This window comes from Daphnia carinata, chromosome 6 (genome assembly GCF_022539665.2).
Source record: "Daphnia carinata strain CSIRO-1 chromosome 6, CSIRO_AGI_Dcar_HiC_V3, whole genome shotgun sequence".
NCBI lineage: Eukaryota > Metazoa > Arthropoda > Branchiopoda > Diplostraca > Daphniidae > Daphnia > Daphnia carinata.
Genome location: NC_081336.1, coordinates 1,003,806 through 1,025,043, shown reverse-complemented (window position 1 = coordinate 1,025,043; position 21,238 = coordinate 1,003,806). Strand labels below are relative to the sequence as shown.

Sequence of the window (21,238 nt, the reverse complement as noted above, 5' to 3'; positions counted from 1 at the left end):
GGGGGGAGCCAACAATTTCCTGCCACCCAATTCCACTCAAGAAAAAACCACAAGGTCTCCTTCTCTCTCATGGCCTTTAAAAAAGGAAAAAAGAAAAAGAAGAAGGAGGGAACGAGAGAAGGGAGAAGTAAAGAGAGAGAGAATACAAAAAAAGGAGCTCCTTTTTAACTGAAAACAGTTCTGGCTGAAAAGCTCAGTTGAGAAAGTGACTCGATGGACAACGATTCTTCGTGTTGGGTGCTGCCTACGTTTGTGTTGTTTCGTGTTGTTCGTTAGAATCTAGCCTCGTTCGCATTCGTTGTGGTTGACGTGGAAACCCAAAACAAAAACCAAGTGAATGTGTCGCGAAAGATATTTCACGATTGCCAAAACTTACCGATTCAAGTGTTGCTGCTGGTGTAACGAACTGTGTGCAATCTCGTTGGAATTGTTTTGACACAAAGGAAGAAGAATCTCTTGTGACGGAAAGAATTCGTCTGCTAAGAAGGAGGTTAGTATCGTGGGTTATTTCAAGCGACGCTATGCCTCCCTATTCTTCTCAACCCTCCGTTAGCTTCCAAAATACATATAGCCACTCCAACCGGGTTTTTTTTTTCGTCACGATTGCACGAAAAAAGGACACGAACGTTCCCAACATGAAACCCACAAATCCGATAGTTCTGTGCCAAGAACAACCAAAAAAAAAAAAAAAAAAAGAGTAAAAAAAGAAATTGAATAAAGGTCGTCAGGCAGCGACACGTCTTGGCATAAAACATCAACTGCTAAAAGAAATCGATGAACCTGACAGGTCAAAACTGAATCGCGATTTGAGAAAAAGAAAATGAAATCATGGGAACAGTGAGGCAGTTGATTAAGGACATGTGTAGCTTACTTGATATCTCTGTGACCAATTTTGCGATTCTCGTTAATGATGTCGCAGAACTTACCAAACTGGACAGAACTTGAAACCTTTCCTTTTTCTCTTCGACCAGTCTCCCTTTCATTAGAATTCAACAGGTAAAAGACACATGCATGTGTGTAAAACGAATGATAAAAACATGGCAGAGGGAAAGTTGTCCGTCTCTCTCGTGTCCTGTTTATTTTCGCTTTACATTTTTCACATATCGTCGATTCTTTTTTAGTGAAAGTTGTGATTTTTCATAGAGCCTCTAACCACCCTCTGGGATATATTTCAAATCTCATATGCATACAAGGGAAATTTCAAAGTTTCAGGGAAGAAGGGGGCTCCGATTAATTTATTCACAACCTGCCCTACTCTGAATATGATTTTTAGTAGAGCAGAGACTTTTGTTTCGATCGTGTGTAATGATGACGTCAGAAAAAGATTTTCACGTTTCCCAGCTTGGGAAAATGTACTAGCAAATCGTGACCTTCCAATTTTTGATTGTAAAACATTCTCTCTCAATTTCAGTGCAATTTCGTCAGAAGCCGCAATTTAGTAAACCTCACTGCCAGCATGGATTTGTACGCAATCCACAAATCATTCCTGGACATGCAATCGGATTTCGGTCGGAGTTCAGACGGTGCGTCTGATGTCCAACAATCGAGAAATCGAGAAGAAATGGCCCGTCTGAGCAAACTTATCAATATGGCCATTTTCAAAGGCATTGTGCCATCCAATCGTCCAACGACGTACGACATCAATTACGACAGCAGCGATTCCGAAGAGGACATTATGGGGCCCATGCACCAGCTCATACCTAATATGAACAATCAGCAACAACATCAGCGACCGAGCAGTACAGAATTCAATCCTAGTTTAGTTTTACCTTTTGGCATTCGCGGTGCATCCAACCAGAACAATTTAAATTCGGTCAATCATTCCGGCTCGTCTAGAGTCACCTTGGCTGATCAATTTACGTAAGGATTCGCTATTCAACTCTTTAATTGATTGAGACAACCTTGGTAATTTGATTTGCATATATTGGGTTACGTACAGGTGGGGAGCTGTTGTCTGCGCCGGAGTCTTTGTCGTTGTTTTCATTTGCGTCATGGCGGCCTGGTGGGTTCACAAGGTATTGATGTCCATTTCTTTTCACAGGCTATCCGGATAAATCTAATTTCTTTGGTTTCGAAATACGCAGAAACAACAGGCCCGTGTCAATCGACGAACGGCACAGAGAGAAGCCCGAAGGCAAATGGCCGAAGGGGCTCCGTACTGTATTGAGAATGACTTGCATGGCCCTGGCAATGTCCCAGTCGGTGACATTCAGCGTCCGCCTTCCTATTTTGAAGTTATTGGGTTCTTCGATCCACCTCCTTCCTATAACGATATATCGGGTGGAGAGTGCAGTAGCCAACAGCAATCGGAAACTAATCAGCAGGTATACATTTTAGTTTTTCCTAAGAAATTTGTCAGATCATATTCAGGGAATTATTTTCTAATCTTTTGATACTTATCTTTGAAAGGCTTACGATAATGTTGTTGTTGTGACAATGGATGAGCTTCCTCCACCGTTCGTGGAAGGAGATTACATCAAAACGGGTGAAAAGATTGTCGCCGACGACTCGGTTACTGAAACGAGTGCCATAAATAGTCTCCCCCCAAACACTGCTGTTACTGTGATACCTGGGCGTGAAGGACATCAAGACGGATCAGCTTCTTAAACTGAAATCGCACTTTTTTTTTTCTTCTTTTTTCTCGCGATCGCCTGACTTGAAAAAAAATGTATTCCATGCCACAGTGCCTTACCTTGTATATTTATAAAGAGAACAATCTCGATCACAAATGCCCCATTTGTGTACAACATGTGTATATGACCATGATGTGTCATAATATAAATAAATTCTTGGAATTACTTTAAGGTTTTATCCTGTAGTAGTATCAGTGTCAGTTTCCCACAAAGTCTCTGTTTTGAAAATGTTGACTGGCTTGTAGACTGGAGGCACAGAACTTGTGGGATTGGCAGGTTTCTATCGAGATTATCACAAAATATTGAGATTTGACTAGAACTGCAAGTGAATTGCCAACTCATAAGGAAGGTTACCAGGAATGGTTTGAATACTGTTTTGAACATGCTCTCAGATTCTAGGTAGGTTTCTGCAGTACTGAGTTCTGTCTCCATGGCAGTGACACTTTTTTCGACCACCTTGACTGCAGACTCGAGTTTATCAATTTGATGGAACGTTTTCTTTACATGTTCGAAATGAGCTACAATGTGAGGAAGTAAACTATCCACGCAGAGGCTGGTGTCCACATTTATCTGTTTTTAATCATGGGAGAAGAAAAATGTATGTGTCACTCATGCCAATAGTAATTGACCTTACGCTTTCCAACAGCGAGGAAAATTCATCGACATTTGAAGCGAGGTTTTCGATGACTGATTGCAGCTTCGACCACTAATAGGATAAAAGATCAAAGCAAATCAGGCGGGCAATAAAGACTGGAGAGATCGTTGATCTCTCCGAGTTCAAGAAAGTTGTTTGGTCTTGTTATTGAAAGGCGATCAATATCCTACCTCAGTAGACGAATCCACGACCAAATAATTGGCGTAATCAGATGCTAATTCCTTCAACAGATCTTCCTTTCGAGTTTCGTTATTTTGCATTTCTTTCTGGGCGACTCGTCGTCAAACAAGATACTCAGTTTTCGTTCGTAAACAAAGAGACCGCCTAGCGGGAAACTATCCAACCGATTGAAAACTGGCGCTGTGGAAAAAAAGAAACCTGCTGATGAGTGATGACTGAGGAAAGCAGTTTACAAAGGAAAAAAAAATGTGCTCATCAAAATCTTATATCCCAGTATAAAATATACAGCAACGTCCTTGAAAATCTCCAGGATACAAGGCATACAACGACAACGCAAACAATTTAGTTTAAACTTTTTTTTATTCCACTTTCCTCACCAAGGTTTCACTGGAATGGTAAATAGAAACATAAAGCTTGAGGATGATGGGATATTTACGTATTTTTATGCATCTCCAGCAGACGGTGCCAAAATGTTCTTTACTTCTGCACAGCAGTCAGTTTCCATATCCATTGCTTTCTCTTTCTTATTGCTAGTTTTATTTCAGTCTATCAGTACCTTATAGAAAAGCCTCCTATATTTTCTAATACATTGTAAATGTACTATTATATAGACGTATAATAAGCTGCCTCTTTTTGCATTTATATAAGCGAGGAGTCCGTCAAGATGGAGTCCTTCCACGTCGGAAGCCATGTCTAAAGAACTGCATTTTCAGCCCGAGAGAGAAAAAAAAAAAACGGGGAAAGGCATTCTTTTTGTTCTTATTCGGCGTGTATATATTTTCAGACAAATGGTGTAAAAACCCGTCACGGCAGGCTGCTGCTGCCCCGTGTTGTGTTCATTCTCTTTAAAGGAAGCCATTGTGTATGGACTGTGTGAGGGAGTAGACAAATAAAGGATTTCGAGTGACGGTATATAAAAGAGACGAATCAACGTCAACACGAAGAAGAGCAACAACAAAAAACAGAAAAAGGAGACACACATTCGACGAATCGGGGGAGTGAATCTAAATAAGATTTGACGCCAGTAATGCGTCTGTGTCTTCGACCATCGCCTTTTAGGGCAAAACGACAAAAAAAAAAAAAAGAAAAGAAAATGGCGTCCACTTTCTGAGAATATCAGCTTACTCATTGGTGGGATATTCTTCATGTAAATAATAATATAGGTTAGTTGAATAGTTACTTTAAAAGCACATTCCTCAGTTAACAGGATTTGATGTAAGCAACAAAAAATTCTATTGCTTTTTCGTAATTTATTCGTACCGGTTCTTTTTCCTAATAGAATTGCATGAAGTCCAGCCGATAACACGAGGTCTTGTGTAAGCCTTATTTAAATGCACAACAGCTGAACGAGAGAAGTTGTCGTACGATCGAAAAAGACGTCTCTTGCATACATTTCGTGTCAAAGAAAAACGTAAAGCACTCCCTATTTCTCAGATTAAAAATCTATCGCAGAATCCCGGATTATATCATTCAATGAATATTCTCTCACTTTAAACACGCCACCGTGTTCGCATAAAGCACAGGAAAAAATTCGAATGATGGAAAAGGATTTTTTTATCCGCTGTTTTCTTGATGCATTCATGTCAAACGTGGTGAAAAAGAAAAGTCACAGGTGCGTCAGCACAGCAACGCACTCTTTAAATTCCAAATAGCTCAACTCAATTGAGTTGAAATATTTGAGTAGCAAGAAACGTTTTTTTTTTTTTTATTTTGCCAACGAGGTAATTCGAAAAATGGAGATTAAAGACAAATCTTCGTCGGCGGTACATTGTTATTCGAATATAGGGTTATAACACAGGAAAACAGCCAACAGCAGTTTGTCGATTTAAAGCAAAGCTCAAAACGAAAACGAGGATCTTATTTTCCAGAAAACGATAACCAAACAATGAGAAAATGTACTTCAAAATCTAGAATGGCCGCTGACGTGCGCTCGTCAGGTACATCGCGATAAACACGAGCGTCAACATACCAATGGGCGGCCGTCTGACCAGCGTCGTTCCCACACTGTACATGGCAGCCGGTCGTTCACCTAAAATCAAATAAAAGAAAAAACATAGAATTCTCAATCTAACTATAATTGCAATTTTTCATGTGGGCATCACAAGAAAATTGTTTTGGACGCATTTGTACGATTTGTTCCCTTTGTACTACCATTACGTAGAAGAGATAAAAAAAAAAAAAACATTTTCTTATTCAGCCTATTCCATTTCCCCCCTTCACATGGCGGACAACGCAAAAACAAAACAAAAAACAGAAGTTCTATAAGAGGAAAAACAAAAAACAGGGAAAGAGTTGCCCGAGAGACAAATGTAGCCGCACCGATGCACGACATCGATCTCTGACGCAAGTGACGTCGGAAATAACAAAAGAAATACGCAGACAGGATGGCCTGTTAAAAACACTATAGAGACCCATTGTGTCTGCAACAGTAGACAACCGTAGAACAGGCAGGAAATTAGCTTTATCCAATTAGAGGACTGTAAATCAATTAACCGTTTCATTACAAATTCAGATGTCTGTTACCTTCTAAAATGTGAATGGACGCCTGGGCTGCCGGTGCTGAAGACGGTGAACAAACGTAGACGCCAGAATCTTTTTTTTTTTTTTTCAGAAAACAAAAGCAAATATTTAACAAGGCATGTAGTTGAACAGTGTTACGATTAGGCCTCAGTAAAAACATAGTCTTTAAAAAGCTTTTATAAGGCATCGAAATATTTTATCTCGTACCTCTGCGTGCTGCTTTTTGGATGAGTAGGGAGCTGAGCGTCGTTGCCCCGCGTTCAACCATCACGCTGATGCCTCCCCGTTTCGAATCGTAATTGACCGTCTTGTTCATCATTTGGCATAGTATTGTTCAGGGCGATAAAAGAAAATTGAGCCAATTGGGCACGTTTTAATCGTTAGAACAGCAGCACCAGCATCACCGGATACTACAATGGCGATTAACTGAACTAATACTCTATCCTTTCGCGTCGTATTGGGTACAAGATTTGAGACTTTTGTGCACACGCAGACGACAATCAACATGGCGGATTTCTCTCTGTTCGTTACGACTCGAGTGCAAATTGACGCTCGTCCACTCGATCGAGGGAGCGAAACATTGTCATCAGCTCAGAGCTGCTTTTCTTTTTTTACTAATAGCGCTGCTACTACGACCCAAAGTTTTTTTTCAACTAATCAATCTCGACTATTTTTCGTTTTACGATGACATCTAGTGCCAAGTTTCTCTTAACGATTAAACTCCACGAGCCATAGCATTTAAGGATATCTTAGTAATTAAATGCTTTGCTTGAAAGAAAATTACTTGCTGGTTGTGAGTCCAGAAAACGTAATCAGGAGGTTCGGGAGTATGCTGGACGAGGCAAGTCAAATTAATTGTGCTGCCAATATCAATGTGCATCTCTGAACCGCCAAGAATGACCGTCGTCGGTTCTATATTGTGAATGTTAAGAATTAAAATTAGGGATAAAAAATATGGCTGAATGGGTCTTCGTTACCAACGACAGAGAGGTGGATGTAATGGCTGACACGTGGCGTCCCTCCAATTTGGCACTCGTATCCGCCTTCATCTCGAAACTGGACGTGGCTGGTCGATTTTTCGTTTGTTCGGTGTTCAAACATTTGATCAAACCACACACAGACATGAGAAACAACAGCAAACAGATCAATATTTAGAAAAAAATATATATATATTTTGTCACAAAATTTTTTTTTTTATATATATATAAAGAAAGTAAGACGGAAATCGATATAGTTTTATGTGGTTTTCGTGTGTAGACTAACCTGATTTGAAGCGACCATGCGTCACCATTTCCACTGATACCCGCGCTGAAACGTCGATCTGCCGTGTACGTTTGGTTGCCGACTGTCAGCAACTGCAGATCTGCGTACCGGATCCACGCCACTTGCTGTCCGCCATTTGATGTTGCCAAATATAGAAAAGTATGATTTAATTTACTGTTAGAAATTTTTTTTTTTTCAAAATCGATCAAAATGGCCTGCTAAATAATCTATTTGAATGTGTAATCCTCTTACTGCGTATTTACTGTATATACGAAAATAATATGATCTCGTACAATAATCGAATATTTATGATTCCAATATAAACACATTGGTGTGTAAGTGCCAACTATCGAGCAAATATACGGTGTGCTAAAGTAAATATTATTTATCGAAATAACACGCGATACAATTACTTATCGTATTGTTGTTACACGAGATAAGCTGAAAATACAATATCTTTCTTCTAAACTCTTATGTTGTTCACGTAGTCGCCACATTATCCTCTAATTCCAAGATGTTTTAACATGCAGTCGCTTGCACGGCAACGACGAATAAAAAATTCTAATTCAATAGTTGAACAGTACATACACCTACACAAAGAACGAATTGTCGAGTACACTGCGATAATCTGCGTCTGCATCTCGAACATAATGTCCCAGTTTAACATGATTCAACTTTTGAAAGACTTTCGTAGCGTAGTAAATTATTTGTAAAACTAATAATCCGTAGACTGTGTGCTCAAAATTAAATGGAATGGCTTTTAAGCTAAGGACGTTAATCCACTTTTTGTTTTCAGTCAACGTCAGTGAATACGCACACACACACACACACACACATAAACACACACAAACAGACACACAAAGGATGTGTAAAGAAAACTTTTCAATTTGATACGATCTGTGTCAGGTGGGGGAAATAATCGAAACTAATGGACAGCTAACAAGACGACCGTAGCTCACTCGGTTAAGATGACTGTTACACGAGTCTCAAGTGAAATTGGAAAGAATATGATAACAGTGCACTCTAAATCACAGTATCGCGATAATTAAAAGTTAAATGCTTGAGTAAAAATGTCTCAAATTCAAGGAACTACACCAAATTTTGCATTTTAACTCATGTACGCAACGCGTTATTAGCTGTTCATAAACACTCTATAGATAGCCGAGTTGGTTAGGGCGTAGCGCCCCAACCACAAGGTCTATGAGTTCAAGTCTTGTGAATGATGATTGGACTAATTTCACGATGGTCTTCCGAACTTACTGCTTTACAATGTAGATAAGTCATCCTAAGTCTGAGCAAGATTTCTTTTTTAAATTTCTGTTTGCTTTTTGTAACATCTAACCTCTACAAGGAAAATAGTAAATTAGTCTACGGAATGTGATGTGGGATGTCCTAGGCAGGGCGTCGACTCTTAACCGTATTAAACTATAGTTCAAAGCTTGTCACTGATGATATTAAACGACGGTCTTTTAAGGTAGGAGAATGCAGAATTCGTTGAATCAGAGCAAGAATTTAAAATGTAATTACATTTAAAGCAATTTATTTCAAATTCTATAACGAAAATTGAAATACTGAGAAGCGCAGTCTGTAAAAAGTCATCAGCTCAATGTTGTAGTTGTGTGTTGGCTCGATTAACTACGGAGTCGACTCGTAACCGCAAGATAGCTAAGTTCAAGTCTCGGAAATGATGATATTACACGACGGTCTACTGAGGTAGGATAATGCGGACTTCGTTACATCTGATCAAGACTTGAAGTTCTCCTTTTTCTAAAAAAAAAAACCCATTTCATTACCTATTTTTAAAAAATTGAAAAAGGATAAATAAACATTTCAATGAAACGTTTCAGTTCGTATTTGTAAGACGGTTAAGTTTGACAAGACGCTGACTCTCAACCGTGACGAACCCTAGTTCAAATCTCGTGAGTGATGACACTAAACGACGGTCTTCTCAGTAAGATCCACAACAACGCGGAATGCGTTAGATCTGAACAAGACTTTAAATGTTGATTTTCATTCTTTAAAAGAAAATCCATTTCAACGTGCACGATAACAAAAAAGAAATCCAATTTCTAGACGAACAAGGATAGATAAGCGTATAGAGCCACCCTGTGAAAAGAAACTGGGCCACAGATGGGTGGAGAGGGAAGTTCTATTTTTTGATGGGAAAAAGGGGGGGGGGGGGAATTGATTGGCCATCCAACAGCAGCAGCCAAAAAGAAGAAAGTGAGACCCAAGAGGTTATTCATATATATATATTATATTATAGAAGCTCTTTGTCGTCGTTGCCATAAGGAACCAAGGGTCCCATCAAAAGTTAATCGACCAGTTTCCTGATTGAATTACACACACATGTATATATATATGGAACGCTGTAAATATCTTTCCCGACTTGAAGCGTATACTAAATAAAAAGAAAAATGTCCAACACAAAATTTGTACTTGTTCTTTTTTTTTTTGTCGATGTCATTTGGAACGTTGCGGAAATGATGAAACGCCGGCCCGTCCTTGCGTGTGTACCACAGATAAAGAGAACGGAATACGTAACCGCACGATATAAATATATTGGATCTGGGCTGTGGCAGTGTCATATCAAAATGTAATCTAACACTATTTACTATTATTACTTATACGATGTCCCTTTTTTTTTCTTTTTTCTCGACACACATAAAGGGCGTGGCACTTCGATCTGTGTATATAAATGACAAATAAAGATGCAGCCAACCCAACGTAATATCATCGCCCTTCCATAAGGATTTGTCTTCAGAAAAGATAACCCCTTCCCCCACCACCCTGTCTACAAAATGGCGAAAAAAAAAATTGTTACCATACCGAGTGTCGTCAGCGTTATATTGGTTATATTACATAGTCGACACGTTCGTATATATAAAAGACAATATAACGCGATAGGCCGACCAACAACCGGTATATAAGAGCTATAAAACACTTATGCATCCATTGCTACTCTGACATCCACCCTTTAATGCAAAATGTTCTTGTTTATCGTTCAGACGCAACAAAAGAGCGTAATGCAATTCGTTCGATTTAACTTTAATGTAGACCGAACGGGGGGAATAGAGAATTCATATAACATACCGTTCGATTGTCCAATAGGCCTGCGCCTATCTTGCACGTCAAAAGGGCCATCTTGCCGTGAGCGACGGTCACGTTCTTGGCCGTCGCCGTGATGGTTCTTAAACTAGTCGTGATGGACGGCCGTTCAACCGCGTTCGGTTTTATCCTCATAGTCTGCGACGATTCGTATTCTTGATGTTCTTCCATTACGTCAGGCTGCTTGGCTTCATCTTCCACTACACCAACCCATTCCGTCGGCTCGCTTTCTGCATCCATTTTTTTTTTTTTATTTATTTTTTTTTTCAAATGGAATTTTTATATGCGAAAACATGTTTGAAAAAATAAATAAATAAGAAATGAATTTACCAGTCGGCTGGCACGCGCACTGCAAGATGAGCATCAGCAGAGACACGGTCAAAGATGTCGGCCACATTTAGCAAAACAGCGGAAATGATTGATTTTTGTTTGTGTGTCTGTCTATTTCAGTAGAATTTCGCAGAAAAAAAAAAAATTCCGATAGTTGATAATTTCCGGGAGCGAAAGAGAAAAAAAAATTTTCAATCACAAAAATCCGTTTGGAAATAGAATTTCACGATCCAACACGGTACACACATTTTCGCCTTACGTTCAAAAAAAAAAAAATAAATAAATATGGCGATGAAAATGAAATGAAAAGAATTTTCTTTCCGAAAAAAAAAAACAGAATAAAAAATGAATGCACGTAAGAGAAGACGCGTTCACTGGCCGACCACTGGATAGACACTGAGACGGTAGATAGCGTCGTGATGGGATTATACATGGGAGCGATGCGCGACGGCGTCTCGTGCACATCGGCGTCGTCCTACACGCAGTTCAAAATCATATGCCTATCTTTAAACGTTTACGCCTATCATTTTTTTTTTTGAAGAAGAAGAAGAAGAACTTCAGAAAATAATAAGCAAAGGACACGTCAAATGGAAAATAATGAGCTGATTATTGCGGCTTTACCTCCGCATGTTGCCACAGCGCGTGAATTCGTTCAAATGCCTTGGCACATCGCAATTAGCGGGGGAAACGGGAAACGACACACTCAACAAATCTAACACTCTACGTCTAGTTTGAAATTCATCTGAAATTGTTTTTATCCGCGGTGGGTTTCGGCGCCATCGAAAGGCTACGTAGATAACAAACCCCCCACTGTGTAACGTTGGCTTATCGATCGGGTCCGTGTGTGTGTGTGTGTGTTTGCGTATAAAAGGCCCAACCATTTTTTTTTTTTTTTTTTTTTAAAGATATGCAACTTGCCACGCGCCTCGTGTCTAGAAGGAAACACACCCTCCTGAAAAAAAATATGACAGAATAAGTAAGGAAAAAAAAAAAAAAAAAGGTAGCAACAAGAGGAATCTATATAAAAAAAAAAAAAGAAGGACGGCATGGATATAGAAGGGATGTGGAACACGGAAGAATGGCTCCAACTTGGCTCTGCACGGGAATGCATAACGCGACACCGTTAATGTGCCGCGCAGCCTTACGTAGCAAGTTCAAGAATGTGAAGAGTTTAGTTTGAAAAATGTTGAACGCCGTTCTTTAAAAAAAAATCGCGATGAAAAATGAAACGCGATGTAATTGCTGTCTTTGTATGCAAAGAGGGGGAGGGGACGGATATGCGAATTGTGTGGCTGTAGAAAGGATCGTTTTTATTACCTTCTATGGAGCACTGAACGTTTCACACTAAACTGTTTTTGAAGGAACGGAGGGCAAAAAGAGAAATGAGACCCACACCTCCCACACGTGTGATATGTGACAAGGTTTTCTTTTTCTTTTTCTTTTTTAAACCCTAACCTTTCGAAAGAAAAAAAAAAAAAGGTCAAGTGAAGTAAAAATTGCAAGACATCGCCCCGCCCCCGCAAACCAAACGTTTTCGTTTTGCAAAGCAAAAACGATCGAATAAAAAGTTAGGCCACGTCATCGCGCATGTTTGAGGATAACTGCTGTATTTTATGGTCACTGTTTTTGATTTCCCCCGATGATGTAGTCGAATTCAATGAAACAAAAAAAGCCGATCGTTTAAACACGCATAGATAATAATAATAAAAAAATAGTGGGGCCTCTGTTGCGCTTGGGTGCACAACAGTTGTTGCTATTGGCTTCTGTATCTGTGTTTTTCAATTCAACCGCAATGCAGCACAGATGCATTACCCCAATCGATTTGCAACAAAACGCACAAAAGATGCAAAACAAAACAAAAAAAAAAATAAAAATATTTCTACGAGAAAAAATGTCCGCCTTGTTTGTTTGTTTTGTACAAAGTTCGCCACTCTGTGTCTTTGTTAGATTCACGAAATGCAAACGTTCCATACACGAATGAACGTGGGGTCCTTCTTTTTTTTTTTTTTTTTTTAATGTTCCACTCGCACAGTTTGTTGTACGAGAAAATAAGAAAGACGTTCAGTAAATATCCTGCCTTGCGTAAGTAGATTGCGGCACTACATTTACAAAAATGTAACGTAAACTAAACGTCCCCCGCCCCCCCCCCCCGGCCCCTCTGTTTATTTGGCAAACTGAGAAATTCAGTTGAGTTATCGTGTAACGAATAATAAAATGATGTGGCATTTGTTTTTGTTTTCTTAAAACCGACTCGTGATGAGTTTTTGTTTTATTTTGACGTCATGACAAATGTGCCTTGGTAAGATGCGTTCGTTACACACGCGGAAAGCCGAGACGCATAAACATAAAGAGAAATGAATTCACGTTGCTGTACGTTACGTAACTTGCAGTCGGTCTGAACGACTGCTGAGCTCGTGAATAATGAACGCGACGTCTGTGTGCCTTATTAGACTGCAGCCGAAATCTGTACATATCGAACCTGTTTCGTGCACGTTAAAGAGCTTTGCATCACATACGCGCTGCACTTCTTTCCTTGATTAAATATGTTTATTGGACTGGAACAGCGAGTGTGGATGAACCAAGTAAATTGGCCACGTAAGCCCCAACGAGAAAGTCATCGCCTGAAATTGTTTGATCGTAGACTCGTATGCATTTATGACAGCACACATTGAAAGATATCTATATATATACATATGTTTGCGTATCAAAGAGAGAAAACAGATATATAGGAAGGCTAAACTACTCGATGGGGGAGGGGGGGGGGGTATCGTTTTAATTTTGTTGAATGTCAATAGTGATTAGCAAATACGGTTGAGATTGGCCTTTATTTATAGAAATGGCAATCAATAGAATTGGGAGGCAATCGCTTTCGAAACGATACACAAGAAGAAGAAGAAAGAGGTGGAAGAATAAAACGGGGTTCATTATAATAAAATTCACGCGTTTCAATATTTTTCTTTTGAAGACTGCCTTTTTTTTTTGTCATCTCCTGCATCAAAACTTTATTTTTTTTTCTTAAACTTTTTCCTTTCTTAAAAAAACTATTATAAAGGCAAACACATTATCAACGAAGGCAAGCCTACAACGCCCCTCACATCAAGGAGTCTGCAGTCAAAAGAGGGTAATCCCCCACACACGATAAGAGTGGGGCCCTCCCGAAAAAAAAAAATGATTTGATTGTGATTGAAAAAGATCAAATAACAAAAAAAAATATATAAAATAATCATCACGTTGTCATCTTGTCGGCTCGAGTACGACGTCCCAAAAAAAAAAAAACTTTCCTTAAAAATCCAATTTTGAAAAACTTCAGGTATTAATTAATGAAAAATACAATAAAAAGGGAAGCACAACTTCGCTCAAAAAAAAAAAAAAAATACGAACAGGTTAAGTAAGAACGCCCCCCCCCCCAAAAAAAAAGAAAGTAGGGGTGTGTTCGTCTCCTCTTCTTGGTATGACTACAATTTCTTCATCTGCACGATGTGGAACACGGCCTTTATGATGCGGTGAAGCACGCACGCACGAATATACAAAAGACTGGGGCGGGATCATTATTGATATTAAACGCAAAGGCATACTTGGAATTAGCGGCCACAAAGACGAGAAAAGGTCGCCCCCCCCCCCCTTTCTTCCTTCATCTAATTTGATTTACACAGCTTTTTGGCGAAGCTCTACTTTTAATTGTACGTTTCAATAACATTTGATCAGTGAAGAACAAGAAGAAGAAGAAGAAAAGGTTTCTCTTTAAAAAAAAAAAAAAAGATCAAAAGAAATGTATAAAATAAACGACGTTTTATTTGGCACACAGAGATATGGAAATGAAACATGACAGAGATTGAACCGAGTCGGCAGCTATTGTTTTTTTGTTTGTTTTTTTTTTTTGGGGGGGGGGGCCGATGGGCAAGAGAGAACGAAAAAGAATAGCGTCTAAAAAAGTACAAGGAAAACGCAAAAATGAGAAAGTTGTGTCTAATCGAATCTCGTGAGGCGACAGCCCTCATTTGCATACGATGTGTTGATTGTCGCCATTGAGGGGTGTGGGGGTGGGGGGACGGGTGGCTGTCTGGCATATTGATTTTGCGCCAGCATCTTTGCTGACGCGTTTTGGCAATCAAACGACCGCGTGAACACGACGCGTAAAATAGCGTGCAACACGATCGACATCGTTCACTTCGTCGAATTCATTAATCACGCATAAATAATGAGCAAACACTGTGGCCGTGTTCAATTGCCAACCGATCATCTGACCAATGAAATTAATTAAAAAAAAAAACAAAAAAAAATAATAATAAAGACCCTGCACGTGTTTCGTTGATTGATTTATATACGCCTCGCTGTCACGCTATTATAAACGTCGGTTTGAAAACGCGTGCGGGAATGATGACCAATTCAAAGGCAAGGAAGGAAACGAGTCCAGCAACGCGATTGGCCAGCCAGATAACGATCGCTTTAATCGCCGTATTCATTTACATTGTTTTAATGACCGTCACGGGTGGCGCTGTCTACGCCATTCACGGCCGCCGTCCCGCCGCTGCGGAGCAGAGCGTGAGACCGCCGTCCAGTGTTTGCCCGCAGGCCAATTGCCCGGCTATCCCCGAGTGTCAGGAAGCGTTTTGGATGGAATGCGAACCGAAAGCCACGGCCCCGCCCTGTGTCACGCCATCGGCTCCTTATTGCCAAGCTTCGTGTCAAGCGCCGCACCAACACTGTCCGTGCCCGACGGCCAGCCCGTGCCCCACCGTGCGGCCAACGCCAGCGCCACCTTCGATCGACGTCTTCCTCACGTCGAGGCGGCACGCGAAGAGCGTCCCGCAGTGGCTCAATTTCTACCCGCCATTCTCGAAAGAGCGGCTGACCGTCGTCACCACGTTGCTGGACGAGGCGCTGGAACCGTGGGCGTTGGCCGGCTACGTGCACAGGTGCGCGCACAGCGCGCAACATCCGCGAGACGAGACGACGTGCGGCTTCTGTCGCGATCGCTACGCCTACGTCGATTGCGTCATGTCCAGCCGCTTGATCGAGGAGACGGGCAGCAGCAGCAGCGGCGCGATGGCGGCCGTCGATCCGACATGGGTCAATCAACCGGAGTTTACGGCCATGCGGGGACAGCTGCCCAACATCGTCTACCACATGTGGGATGCGCATCACTTCGACGACATCCTGAACGCCATCGGTCGGGCCGTTCATTCGTTCACGGTCAGAACGGACGCGGGCAAGTCGTGTCGGGTCTGCACCGAGTTCAATAAACGCGTTTACGACAAGTGTTTCTCCGAGGCCGGCAAGAAATATCCTCTATAAAAAAAATAAATAAATAAAACGGCCCAGTGAATTTAAAAAAAAAAAAAAAAATGTACCGCCTCCAAAACTGTGGGTTTCAATACATGATATTCAATCAAATGAAATTGAATGTTCTTAGAATGAATCATTGACGTCGCGCGTGAATTCAGCTGATTTACGGATATGCATCAACTGTTTCCTTTCCGTAGCGGATCTTAAGTGCTCTTGCATTCTTTACTGTATCTGATTTGTTTTTATTCGATACAAATATCTTTGGCGCAAGTACGGACGTGACAGGAAGCCGGAAATGGGAAGAAACCACATTGGCGGCTCTCTCCCGCCTTCGAACGGATGATTGGAATGTTGATACGGAGGACCGCGAGGGGGAGGGGGGGGGGTTCTTTTATTTTATTTTATCTCCTTTTGAACACAATGAATTTATTCCAAACGTCTTTGATCTTTTTTTTTTTTGGTTTTTTTTAGACGAAACAAAGTTGTAGTTTACAATCAAGTTTTTATTTCTTAGATTTTTATTTTTATTTTTGTTTTGTCTGTGCGTTGAACTTTGTTTGATTTCTAATGAATTTCCCCTTCTCCGGATGTATTCTAGGACGCGGCTGGCGGAGAACGTGACGTGTGTGGACGGCGTTGCCATGGCGACCCGATGACAACCCCCTCCTTCCTTCTCTGTTATTATCGATCACGGCCGATAATGTGGTGTGTGTGTGTGTGTGTGTGTGTGTGTGTGTGCGGGATGGTGTAGTTAATCATACAAGGGACATATGTAAGAGCCTACACACAAATACGTACACACACAAAGGGAGCGCATGTATACCCTAAGGCGATTCTCCCGAATGCCTGTCACGTTTAGTTGACAAACAGCCATTTATACTCTGTGTGTGTGTGCTTTCCATTTATATAATAAGGAGGAAGGGGGACTGAAACTATCATCCGCAATTGAATTATCCCCGCCCTTTTTTTATAATGGAAGGAAGGAAATTAGAACGGGGCCCTTCCCCCCATCTGTTCGCATTAAACATGTCCGGAAATAATGGGCAAACAATTGCCGATCGAAATTCGAAAAAACTGTTGGGCATGACGAACGTTTTCTGCTATTTATAAATTTTTTTTTTTTCTAACCAATCACAACAAATTTTTATTTGATACGTCGAAATCAGCTTCAGTCATAGTGGATGAAGAGCAAGATCAAATGGATGGCGGGTTGCCTTGGCAACCGAAGGCAATAGCTGAGTTACACGGTATCCAACTAAGACGAAAGGAGGGAGATGGCAAGAGTAAGCTCACGAAAGAAAAATCCACTTTGAAAAATAAGAAAAAAAAAGAACAGCCGGTGTAGGTTTCGCGTGTCACGATTGATTGAAAAAAAAAAAAAAAGAAACACGGGATGATAAGGCGGATGGGTGTCGGGTACACATCTAATAGATAACCTGTTGAAGATGCAACGAGAGAAGGAAACTGTGTAACGTTATATAGAGCCACCTGTGTCCCTTTGGGGGGGGGGGGGGGGGGGGGGGGGCCAACAATGGGGCATCCACAGAATGTGCGAATTGTTACAGGACTCATTTCGTGACGTAATTTGAGTTTCCTAGGAAATAGGTTGCGCCATTTAAGAGCTATTTGATGTTGAACATTTTTTTTTTTTTTTTTTTTTTTCTTGTTCCTCGAACGCTGAAACTCGGCCAGAGTTATTGGAATGGAAGTGCAGATCGTGTACGAGTTTTAAATTGGCGTTGCTGCGATTCACGAATGTTTTCCTACTCGTCTTCTTTTTATTGAACAATTTCATTTCATTCCTTTTACAAAAATTAATGTTGATATGAAAAGAAACAGTAACGAACAAACGCAATTGGGCGAGGCCCAAAAATCAGCATATGGTTTTTATTGCATAAATAACAAAAAGAAATACAGGAAGGAAAAAAAAAACAAAAAAACTATAAAATTACAAGACAATAGACAAAAGAAAAAAAAAATAATAAGTTTCAATCATATTTGCAAACGGAATGTTTTTTTTTGGGGGAATGATTGCGCAGATTGGCCATCCCACTTGCGCAATGATTTATGAGGCCCTCTGTTCGTATCGAAGGCAGAAGCCATTATTGGCGAATTCCGCATTGCTCTCCGACCCATCCGTCCGGTACAAAATGTTGAACGGCTTGGCCGTTGCTATGGCAACCAAAATGACACACAAATGTCATTAAGCAATCCAATGTTTTTGATGAAACATCCAACAATCAAACAAAAAAAAAAAAAAATAATCATTTAAAAATAAACGTCACTTACAGCAGAGGGTGACCGACGTTTGCAGAGCCGACGGGTTCAAATTATTGCCGCAAAATCGATCGTTAAAATTGTTGGGCGCCGCCGAATCAACAGCTCCGTGAATGACGATGTAGTCCGTGTTGGGGCATTGATTGAAATTCGTACCGGCGCCGGCTCCGGCCAGATAAAACGAGCCGGACGAGTCGCCCGTCAAACTGAAGGCCAACGGCGGCATTTGCGGGGCGACAGCCGTCGTCGTGATGACGCACGGCGTGTAACAGATAGATGATGATACCTGTGTGCGTGTACGTGTCATTTCAATTCATTGTTTTTTTGTTTTTTTGTTTTTGTTATTTTTAAAGAAAATTCAAAATGATGTGTTTTTACCCTTGGGAATGAGTTGGTGTTGATGATTTGTTCAGTCCTGAAGCAAATGTTGTAATCCTGATTGTTGAGTTGACGTTGACCTGCGGCCGACGGTGACACTTCACGCCAATTGAACGATCTGACCGTGCCCGTACTTTGCGTGAAATATTGAAGGCAATCATCCGGAGCTGGAACACAATTTTGTGGAAAAATTATTATTTATTATGAAATGAAATGAATATTCAAAGTATACCCAATAGGGATGTAGAGCTGCACGCTAATAAACTGGTCCTGATCTTCCAGCTGCGATCTTGGGCCGTGCCCGTTCCCAACGTGAAAATCAATTGGATGTCGGCCGTCGATGAAGGAGCGATCAAATACACTGAATATTTGTAGAATGTGTGTTTTTTTTTTTTTTTAATTACAATAAGAAAAGAAAAAGAAATCCTTACTGTGCTGTCCGACATTTTGGCCGCATATAATCGGAATTCTATTTGCTGTTCCGCTCACGCGGAAGTTATCCGTAGCGCAGACGGTCTGCGTATTGGGTCCGGCAATAGAAAAAGCTTCGAAATCCAATCTACCCGCCCCCGAAATGCACATTTAAACAAAAAAAAAAATAAATCTGATTTCAATTATTTTCTAGTTCAAAAACTCACCGAATTTGGCAGATGGGATGTCTCCTTTGTTCGGCCAACGTCGGGTCCAGTTTAATCGAAAGCGAACACGTCGATTCGGCGCTCAGCGTCGTCGGCGCCTGCCAGTACGTATTGTTGAGCGTGACAGTAGCTCCGCAACGGGTCACCGTGTCTGATTATATTTTATTTCAAAAAAAAAAAAAAAATAATAGAAATTCAAAGGCCAAAAAACTGAGGAGCGGAAATGAAATATGACGCGTACTGATGCAACAGACGCTGCCGAACGAATTGCACGAGCCGCTCGATCGACCGCCGTAGCTCGAACAAAGCCTCGAATTGGCACAAATGCCGGCCTCGGCGTTCGGTGACGTACACGACGTGCCGTCCAGCAGGCCCAATGTCAAAAGCGCAGGATTGGCGAAGAGAGACGTGAGTGGCGAAGAGATGGACGCGGCCAAATTGGGGAACGCGTTCCTAAGCGACGCGCTTATGCGTCCCTCGATTTCTGAATTAAAAAAAAAAAGAAAAAAAAGAAAAAGAACAGAACGAAATTTAATTCTATAACTTTGGCAAAAGTTGTACACCAGGACAAAGAAAAAAAATTGTGTGGAGTAACAGAAGGATAGAGAAATATGAAAACTTACCTGAGGCGGAATTGCCGCTCGAATGATCGGCGAAAACTTTGCGCACGGGAGTTCTACCTTCGATGTCGCTCGATTCTTTTCACGGACATGAGATTAGAAAACTTTGAGATGAAATTAAAAAAGAAGAAAGAGAAAAACACACCAGCTTCTAATTGGAAAGTTTCAGCATTCGGGTTCCATAAACTACCTGAAAAAAAAAAAAAAAAAAGGAAAACAAAATTCGATGAAACGCACGAAATGTATGGCGGGACTTGGTTTTTAATTTTTATTTACCTGTCGTGTCGTAATGACGATAAGGCAAATAAAAATAACTGTAATAAGGATGGCTGACGAAGAAAGGTGTGGCGCTGGCAGCGACGGACGTCCACGCCAGCATCAACGAGACGGACATCATGGCGACGCAGTGAGACGAACCGAACATGTCAACGTTTTCAAACGATGTGATGGCTGCATGTGAGGTGAGTTGTCCTTATTTATACTGTCGTTGATATTCAATAAAAAAAAAAATTTTTAGTTTTTTTTTTGGCCGCGGGAATTTGACATCGTCAAAAGAATGTCTCCCCTTCTTCTTTTTTTTCATGTTGGGTGCGGGATTTCAGATTAAAAAAAAAAAAAAAAAAGAAAAGGGCCGTGTCGTTAGGAGCGATCAAAAGGTCCCCCGTCTTGTCAGCCATTAGTCACTTGATGAAAAGCTTCTTGTCAAAATGAATGATCGTGAATTTTGCCAAAGTTGAACGCGGCCCCCTTTTTTTTTTTAAGGGAGGGAAATTATGGCGAAATATATTTTATTTTTTTTTTTTTGCTTTTTGCTTGTGTGATGTAGGCTCTTTTGCATATACACGTTATCCTGCTACACAAAACAAAAGCGGAATACCACAAATTCCGGCACTGTATAAAAACATTTCGTATAATAAAATAATTAATTATTGTTTTTTTGTTTTTTTTTATGGGAGTGGTGACGGTTTGAATACGTGAAGATGATTCAGTTTCTTCTTTTGGGACAACACCATATTTCATACGTCATCGGGTTTTCCTATTTATTTCTTTTGGGGGGGGGAAATGAATTATACATATTTCGTATTTGCGGCGAGCTCTTTCTTGAAAACAATGGATCCTATAGTTTTGACGCTTCGAAAAAATGGCGGAAACGTCGAATCAAAAATCAATTTAAACATATATTGTGTGTCTGAGGCGGGGTTCAGACACATCGGAGTGCTCCTGCTCTTTTCTTAATTGATAGGCTTTCCGTGTACCTGTTCCTGATCGCCTCTCGCCCTATTTTGGTTACATAAAAAGGCCGCACCGCGTCGATTCATCGAAAATTTTGTGCGTGTGATTCGTTTTGAT

General features: G+C 40.7%; 4 protein-coding genes across 4 annotated transcripts; 1 reads left to right on the top strand and 3 right to left on the bottom strand.

Annotated features, from left to right (window-relative positions):
• Nucleotides 1–204: 204 nt before the first annotated feature.
• On the top strand, nucleotides 205–2,800 carry LOC130689686 (uncharacterized). The gene is made up of 5 exons (XM_057512623.2): nucleotides 205–490; nucleotides 1,412–1,860; nucleotides 1,940–2,015; nucleotides 2,085–2,324; nucleotides 2,410–2,800. Exons 2-5 carry the CDS (start codon nucleotides 1,457–1,459, stop codon nucleotides 2,605–2,607), a joined length of 918 nt encoding a protein of 305 aa, XP_057368606.1. The 5' UTR covers nucleotides 205–490; nucleotides 1,412–1,456; the 3' UTR covers nucleotides 2,608–2,800.
• Nucleotides 2,680–3,658, bottom strand: LOC130689694 (uncharacterized). Its single transcript, XM_057512634.2, has 4 exons — nucleotides 3,459–3,658; nucleotides 3,268–3,339; nucleotides 2,988–3,203; nucleotides 2,680–2,913 (listed from the first exon to the last, which is right to left on the bottom strand). The coding sequence occupies exons 1-4, from the start codon at nucleotides 3,546–3,548 to the stop codon at nucleotides 2,809–2,811; spliced, it is 483 nt and encodes a 160-aa protein (XP_057368617.1). The 5' UTR covers nucleotides 3,549–3,658; the 3' UTR covers nucleotides 2,680–2,808.
• Nucleotides 3,659–5,081: 1,423 nt separating this feature from the next.
• LOC130689685 (zwei Ig domain protein zig-8-like) lies at nucleotides 5,082–11,019 on the bottom strand. Its single transcript, XM_057512621.2, has 8 exons — nucleotides 10,690–11,019; nucleotides 10,345–10,589; nucleotides 7,252–7,376; nucleotides 6,966–7,054; nucleotides 6,773–6,900; nucleotides 6,196–6,295; nucleotides 5,992–6,060; nucleotides 5,082–5,497 (listed from the first exon to the last, which is right to left on the bottom strand). Exons 1-8 carry the CDS (start codon nucleotides 10,754–10,756, stop codon nucleotides 5,376–5,378), a joined length of 945 nt encoding a protein of 314 aa, XP_057368604.1. The 5' UTR covers nucleotides 10,757–11,019; the 3' UTR covers nucleotides 5,082–5,375.
• Nucleotides 11,020–17,906: 6,887 nt separating this feature from the next.
• On the bottom strand, nucleotides 17,907–20,297 carry LOC130689665 (uncharacterized). Its single transcript, XM_057512602.2, has 10 exons — nucleotides 20,165–20,297; nucleotides 20,034–20,078; nucleotides 19,892–19,966; nucleotides 19,510–19,752; nucleotides 19,269–19,419; nucleotides 19,062–19,189; nucleotides 18,863–18,991; nucleotides 18,631–18,797; nucleotides 18,265–18,538; nucleotides 17,907–18,147 (listed from the first exon to the last, which is right to left on the bottom strand). Exons 1-10 carry the CDS (start codon nucleotides 20,283–20,285, stop codon nucleotides 18,041–18,043), a joined length of 1,440 nt encoding a protein of 479 aa, XP_057368585.1. The 5' UTR covers nucleotides 20,286–20,297; the 3' UTR covers nucleotides 17,907–18,040.
• Nucleotides 20,298–21,238: the final 941 nt, after the last annotated feature.

Coding starts and splice junctions, on each gene's coding strand:
- LOC130689694 (XM_057512634.2), bottom strand. CDS start 3,548: ATGCAAAATAACGAAACTCGAAAGGAAGATCTGTTGAAGGAATTAGCA. Junction 3,204..3,267: donor TTTCCTCGCTGTTGGAAAGC/GTAAGGTCAATT, acceptor GATTAAAAACAG/ATAAATGTGGACACCAGCCT. Junction 2,914..2,987: donor CAGTATTCAAACCATTCCTG/GTAACCTTCCTT, acceptor TAATCTCGATAG/AAACCTGCCAATCCCACAAG.
- LOC130689685 (XM_057512621.2), bottom strand. CDS start 10,756: ATGTGGCCGACATCTTTGACCGTGTCTCTGCTGATGCTCATCTTGCAG. Junction 6,296..6,772: donor TCTGGACTCACAACCAGCAA/GTAATTTTCTTT, acceptor ATGATGAACAAG/ACGGTCAATTACGATTCGAA. Junction 5,498..5,991: donor GTCCATTCACATTTTAGAAG/GTAACAGACATC, acceptor ATTTGATTTTAG/GTGAACGACCGGCTGCCATG.
- LOC130689686 (XM_057512623.2), top strand. CDS start 1,457: ATGGATTTGTACGCAATCCACAAATCATTCCTGGACATGCAATCGGAT. Junction 1,861..1,939: donor ACCTTGGCTGATCAATTTAC/GTAAGGATTCGC, acceptor GGTTACGTACAG/GTGGGGAGCTGTTGTCTGCG. Junction 2,016..2,084: donor CGGCCTGGTGGGTTCACAAG/GTATTGATGTCC, acceptor CGAAATACGCAG/AAACAACAGGCCCGTGTCAA.
- LOC130689665 (XM_057512602.2), bottom strand. CDS start 20,285: ATGATGTCCGTCTCGTTGATGCTGGCGTGGACGTCCGTCGCTGCCAGC. Junction 20,079..20,164: donor TCGTCATTACGACACGACAG/GTAAATAAAAAT, acceptor TTTTTTTTTCAG/GTAGTTTATGGAACCCGAAT. Junction 19,420..19,509: donor CGGCAGCGTCTGTTGCATCA/GTACGCGTCATA, acceptor AAATATAATCAG/ACACGGTGACCCGTTGCGGA.